A 6,657-nucleotide genomic window follows, 5' to 3' on the forward strand; every position below is an offset into this window, starting at 1 on the left:
CAGATGGTTGTGAGCCACCATGTGGTTGCTGGGAATTGAACTCAGGACCTTTGGAAGAGCAGGCAATGCTCTTAACTACTGAGCCATCTCTCCATCCCCGGAGTGCTGAGTTTTTATGAATACAAAGGCGGTAGATTCTCTTGCCGCTCTCACCCTAATGGCCAACCTGACATTGAGCAAATACTTTGCACGTAAAGCAGAGGTTGCTAATCTGTAAACATGGAAAGTGGACAAGGGAAGGGAGGTGTTTCTCTGACCGTGTCAAAGTTAGCACTAGTACAGTACGGACACAGATCAAATGTAATAATCTCCCGAGCCCCTTAGGGGTGATTATGGAAGAGACCGGACGGCAGACAGTAGAGAAAGGATACTTCAGAGAGAGTTTCTGGATGCAGTTCTAGAAAGTAAATGTCCCCACTTCCGTCCCTCTAAGGATTTGATTTCTGCCTCAGTGGATCCAGCTTTCTACTACACATTCTCAGATGTTGGGGTTTAAAATTTTGTCACTGCAGGCTGAAGCTGCCCCTGAAGAGGAGGACACCACCGTGCAGGAAGATGACCTCTCGAGTTCCATCAATGAGCTCCCAGCAGCTTTTGAATGCAGTGACAGCTTCAGCCTGGACATGACTGAGGCAGAAGAGAAAGGCAATCAGGGTCTGGACCAGTATACCCTTGCAAGGCAAGGCAGCCCTTGGCGAGATGGGAGGCAAGAGCGTGCCATGCCACAGTGTGTGGCAGTCAAGCTACTTACTAGCTTGAGTCTAAAGCCACCGGTCCCAACAGGGAACCTGGCAATCATCCATGTGGGGCTTTCCATGGGACCAAGAAAGAATGGCCGTGCAGGAATTTATAGGGCTAGAGAGCAATGAAAAGCCAAAAAAGGCCCCGGGGGACACGAAGCTTTGAAGATAAGCAAAATACGAAAAGCTTGAGAACGAATTCTTTTTAGAGTTGAAAGACATGGACAAGGGGCTCTTTACAAGCTAAATTACTGCCTCTTAAGTGAGTGGCTGATGCCTCTGAGAGCAGTAACATACACAAGCACAAAGAGAAGGTGGGATAGATGAAGACATTGAACCGGGCATCAATTCGGTGTCTGCAGTGAGCCCACAGATTCTAATGCTGTTTGGATCAGCTTTAGAACAAAGTTGCAATTTTATATTGGCATTTGTGGATGCTGAAAATGACACCTAAGTAACAGCCTGTGGCTAGACAGGGAACTCTAACCACCAAAAGAAAAAGCCTAGGGAACACCCTGAAAAGAGCAGGCTTTGCACGTGTATCCCTTGCCTTCCTCCAGTCCGCCTTCTTCATTCTGTCTTCTCTTTCTTTCATTCCTGCCATGCCCTCCCCATCCCTGAGTATTCTGAGCATTTACGCACATGCGTCCATTGCCTGTCTGCATCAGGAACACATTTGCAGCATCCAGTTCAACTGGTTCTGCGTGCGAAGTGTAGAAGAATGGTCATGAGGAGCTGGGGACGGAAGTTGGGTCTGAGGCCTGGCCCCTGGGAGAGCAAGGGCTTGCTGAGGGGTAGAAGAGATAAAAGGCCTGTGCAAAAGAATTAGGAATGAAAGAACTAGGCCTGGAGGCGAACTCCTTTGATCCCAGCACTCAGGAGTCAGAGGCAGGCAAATCTCTGTGAGTTTAAGGCTAGCCTAGTCTACATAGTGAGTTTCAGACCAACCAAGGCTATATACCATCAACCCCAAGCAAAAAGGCAAAAAGAGGAATTGTAGAAATACCAGAGGTATAAAGTCTATTTTCTCCGAACCTAAAGAAAGCCAGTTCCCCAGAGGGCCCTTGAAGGGAATGAAGGACCCACTCAGCCACCTCAGCAGGCTGACTCTCGGGTGGTGAATTTGCACAGCTGGGTACAAGAAGCTGGCACTTTTTGATGTGGTGGTTTCCGTGTTTTCCAGCTTTGGAGAAGGTGACAGGGGTGTGTCCCCGCCTCCCTCGCCCTTCTTCTCGGCCATCCTCGCTGCCTTTCAGCCGGCCGCCTGTGATGACGCCGAGGAGGCCTGGCGCAGCCACATTAACCAACTCATGTGTGACTCAGACGGCTCCTGCGCCGTGTATACGTTTCACGTGTTCTCCTCTCTGTTTAAGGTATGGGCTCAGGGAGCATCCTGAGGACAGCTGAACGGCTGTGTCGCTATCTCCTCCTCTAGAGACTGGTTCCTCCACCCACCGCTTCTGCTCGGCCTTTATTGCCTGGCCCTTGTGAAGAGGTTGGACTCAAGTGGTTTCAGGTCGGCTGCCATGAAAGGATTGTGGCAGTGGGATAAGCTACACTTTTTCTTTGTTGGTGTTCTCAACGATAAGAAACCACGGTGTCTTGGTTAGGGTTTCTATTGCTGTGATAAAACACCATGACCAAAAGCACCTTAGGGAGGAAACGGTTAATTTGGCTTGCAGCTGACAGCCCATCTTGAGGCAAGCCAAGGCAGGCACTGAAGCAGGACCGTGGAGGAACACTGTTGACCGACTTGCTCCCTGTCCCATGCTCAGCCTGCTCATTCTTTTTGGTTTTTCGAGACAGGGTTTCTCTGTAGCTTTGGAGCCTGTCCTGGAACTCCCTGTGTAGACCAGGCTGGCCTTGAACTCACAGAGACCCGCCTGCCTCTGCCTCCCAAGTGCTGGGATTAAAGGCGTGCGCCACCACCGCCCGGCTTCAGCCTGCTCTTTCAATGTAAGCCAGGACAACCTGCCCAGGGTTGGCATCACCCACAAAGCTCTGGCCCTCCCCTCATCAGTAGTTAATCAAGAACATGTCCCATATCCTCATCTACAGGTCAGTCTAGTGGGAGCATTTTCTCGATGGAGGTTCCTTCTTTCCCGAATGACTGGAGCTTGTGTCAAGTTGACAAAACACGGCCAACTCACATGGCACCGGGACCATTAAGGGGATCTTTAGCTTGCCTACTCTGGTGTCTCTGAACCCCTCTCCTTTTCCTTAGAACACACACTGAATATTTCATAATGGTTGAAAATGTTTTTTAATACCAGGCAAGGTATTGCCTTGGGACACAGAGGCAGGCGGGTTGTTGCAAGACTGGGGATAACCTGGGCTACACAGTGAGTTCCAGGCTACCCTGGGACTACAGAATGAGATAATTTTTTTTCTTTTTAACATTTATTTTATTACTTTTTGAGAGCTACATACAAAAGTACTGTCTTAGTTAGAGTTTCTATTGCTGTGAAGAGACACAGCAACCCGGCAACTCTTTTTTTTTTTAAATATTTATTTATTATGTATACAATATTCTGTCTGTGTGCATGCCTGCAGCCCAGAAGAGGGCACCAGACCCCATTACAGATGGTTGTGAGCCACCATGTGGTTGCTGGGAATTGAACTCAGGACCTTTGGAAGAGCAGGCAGTGCTCTTAACCTCTAAGCCATCTCTCCAGCTCCCCCGGCAACTCTTATAAAGGAAAACATTTAATTGGGGTGGCTTACAGTTCAGGAGTTTAGTCCATTGTCATCATGGTGGGAAGCATAGCAGCATGCAGGCAGACATGGTGCTGGGGAAGGAACCGAGAGTTCTACATTTTGATTAGCGGGAAGAGAGTGGGAAACTGGGCCTGGCTTGAGCATTTGAAACCTCAAAGCCCACCTCCAGTGACACACTTCCTCCAACAAGACTACACCTCCTATTAGTGCCACTCCCTGGTAGCCAAACATTCAAATCTATGAGCCTATGGGGCCATTCTTATCCAAACCACAACAAGTATTGTATTTATTTCAACTCCACCCATGCCCCCCACTCCCTCGCAACTTCATGATCTCTTCTGTAATTATACGCACATGTATACACATATATAAATACAACCCGCTGCATTTGTTAAGTATGGCTCGTATGGACATGTGTTTAGGGCTGACCACCTGGGACTGGATGACCTATCTAGGAGCCCATCCCTGGAGAAGACTCATCTCTCCTTGCTCAGCAGCCATTGATTGCCCATAGCTCTTCGTCTAGGGGTAGGGCCTTTTAAGATTTTCCCCATTTAATTGGCATGTCAGGTAATTAGTGTTGTCTCTGTGCAGGTCATGTATAGGTGACCATATTGTTGAAATGTTCCTGATATACCTAGAAGGCACTATCTCATGGCAGATGTCCTGATGTTCTGGTTCTGACAGTGTCCCCACCCTTTTTCCTTGATGTTCTCTGAGCCTCAGCTGTAGAGATTATGTTGTAGAAAAATCAACTGTGAACCACATTGTAGAGGTTGTGCTGTAGACATATGGACTGTGAGCCTCGGCTGTAGGGGTTGTAGACATATGGACTGTGAACCTCAGTGTAGAGTTGTGCTGTAGACATTCCAGGACAGCCAGGGCTACACAGAGAAACCCTGTCTCAAAACACCAAAACAAACACTCTCCATTCCGATCCATAACCCTTTTTTAATTGGGTCGTTTGTTTTCGTGACTCTGGTTTGTTTGGGGTAGTTCTTTGTATCGTCTGAATGTTAATCCTCTATCAGATGTATAGCTGGCAAGGATTCTCTCCCACTCTGTGAGCCTCCCCTTCACTCAGTTTCCTTAGCTGTACAGAACATTTTAGTTCCATGGGTTCCCTTGGTCAGTTGTTGACCTTAGTCCCTGAGTGGATGTCGTCCTATCCAGAAAGGCCTTTCCTACAGCCATGTCCTGGAGCTTACTGCCTGTTTCTCCTTCTAGAACTTTCAGCACGTCGGGTTTGACAGTAATGTTGTTGGCCCATTTGGGGTTGATTTTTGGTGCAGTGTGGTAGACATGGATCTAATTCCATTCTTCTGCATGTGGATATCTAGTTTTCCCGGGAGCATTTGTTGAAGATGTTGTCTTTTCCCGGTGTGTATCTTTGACCTCTCTGTCAAATACCACATGTCTGTGGTTACATGTACTCATGTTTGGGTTTTCTTTTCTGTTCCACTGGTCTACCTGTTTCTATTACTGCAGCTCAAATTTTTTAAATATTTATTTATTTATTTATTTATTTATTTATTTATTTATTTATTTATTTATTGTGTATGCCGTATTCTGCCTGCATATATGCCTGCAGGCCAGAAGAGGGCACCAGATCTCATTACAGATGATTGTGAGCCACCATGTGGTTGCTAGGAATTGAACTCAGGACCTCTGGAAGAGCAGTCAGTGCTCTTAACCACTGAGCCATCTCTCCAGCCCTGAAGCTCAAATTCTTTTTTTTTTTTTTCTTTTTTTGGTTTTTCGAGTCAGGGTTTCGCTGTGGCTTTGGAGCCTGTCCTGGAACTAGCTCTGTAGACCAGGCTGGTCTCGAACTCACAGAGATCCACCTGCCTCTGCCTCCCGAGTGCTGGGATTAAAGGCGTGCGCCACCATCGCCCAGCTGAAGCTCAAATTCTTGACTGGCGATCCCTATAGTGGTATTCTTTTGATCAAGATTGCTTTGGCTAGCTGAGGTCTTTTTAGGATTTCTTTGCTAAAAGTATTGATCATTTCCAGTTCTCTGGTAGAATTTTGGGGATTTCTTATCTAACTCACTGAGATCCACCTGCCTCTGCCTCCCGCGTGCTGGGATTAAAGGTGCGTGCCACCACCACCTGGCTTATCACATCATCTTCAATAGCAATAGTTTGACTTTTTCTTTTTCTGTTGTGGCCTTTTAATCTTCTTTTGTCATGTTGCTCTGGCTAGTGCTTCAGGCAGGGTATTGAAAAGGCATGGGGACAGGTGACAGCTCTGTCTCCTTCCCAATTTTAATGGAGCGGCTTTCAGTTTTTCTCCATGTAGGATGATGTAGCCTGTGGGTTCGTCACACATATTTTTTTTCTGTTGGTGAATGTTCCCTCTGGTTCCCCTGGATCTGGGATTATAAGAGGTTGTGAACTTCCCAGCATGTGTACTAGGAATCCAACTTTGTTCTGGGCAAGAGTGGCATGTGTGCTCTCTACTGCTGAGCCATCTCTCGAACCCCATTTTTTCTTTTTCTTTTCTTTTTTATTTATTTTTTGAGACATTTTCTCATGTACTACAGGTTGGCCTCAAATTTCTGGTCCTCTGCCTCCTAAGTACTTGATTATAGGTCTTTACCACCAAGCCCCAAATTATTTTAAAGTTCTGTCCCACACACAAAAAAAAATTGTAGTTGTTTTCCAGTATACAAGTTGACCTTGGCCTTTGCTAATGATCCCTCTCCTGCCTTGCAGAATATTCAAAAGAGGTTCTGCTTCCTAACCTGTGATGCAGCCAGTTACCTTGGAGATAACCTTAGGGGAATCGGGTCCAAATTTGTCAGCTCTTCCCAGATGCTCACCTCCTGCTCTGAATGCCCTACACTGTTCGTGGATGCTGAGACTGTGAGTGTCCTTGCCCTGCTCTGGTGGGGTAGCATGCTTGTGTGGGGTTTATCATTATAGTGCATGTGTGTGAGGGGTGCACACACATGCACATGAGGTTGCACACATGCTCATGGGCAGAGGTCAGAGGACAACTTAATTCTCTCCTTCCACCATGGGTTCCAGGGATCAAACTCAGGCCATTGGATTGGCCCATTTTAAAAATACCTCCAGCCGGGCGATGGTGGCGCACGCCTTTAATCCCAGCACTCGGGAGGCAGAGGCAGGCGAATCTCTGTGAGTTTGAGACCAGCCTGGTCTACAGAGCTAGTTCCAGGACAGGCTCCAAAGCC

General features: G+C 47.3%; 1 protein-coding gene across 8 annotated transcripts in view; it reads left to right on the plus strand.

The window, feature by feature from the left end:
- Fry (FRY microtubule binding protein) overlaps positions 1–6,657 on the plus strand; it is a 382,290-nt gene that overhangs the window by 357,888 nt on the left and 17,745 nt on the right. For all 8 annotated transcript variants that reach the window (XM_026785214.1, XM_026785202.1, XM_026785180.1 and 5 more), the window contains 3 exons: positions 513–679; positions 1,924–2,113; positions 6,176–6,325. In XM_026785214.1, coding sequence (XP_026641015.1) covers positions 513–679; positions 1,924–2,113; positions 6,176–6,325 — 507 coding nt within the window. The remainder of the gene's footprint in view (positions 1–512; positions 680–1,923; positions 2,114–6,175; positions 6,326–6,657) is intronic.

The sequence above is a fragment of the Microtus ochrogaster genome, chromosome 2 (genome assembly GCF_000317375.1).
Source record: "Microtus ochrogaster isolate Prairie Vole_2 chromosome 2, MicOch1.0, whole genome shotgun sequence".
NCBI classification, from domain to species: domain Eukaryota; kingdom Metazoa; phylum Chordata; class Mammalia; order Rodentia; family Cricetidae; genus Microtus; species Microtus ochrogaster.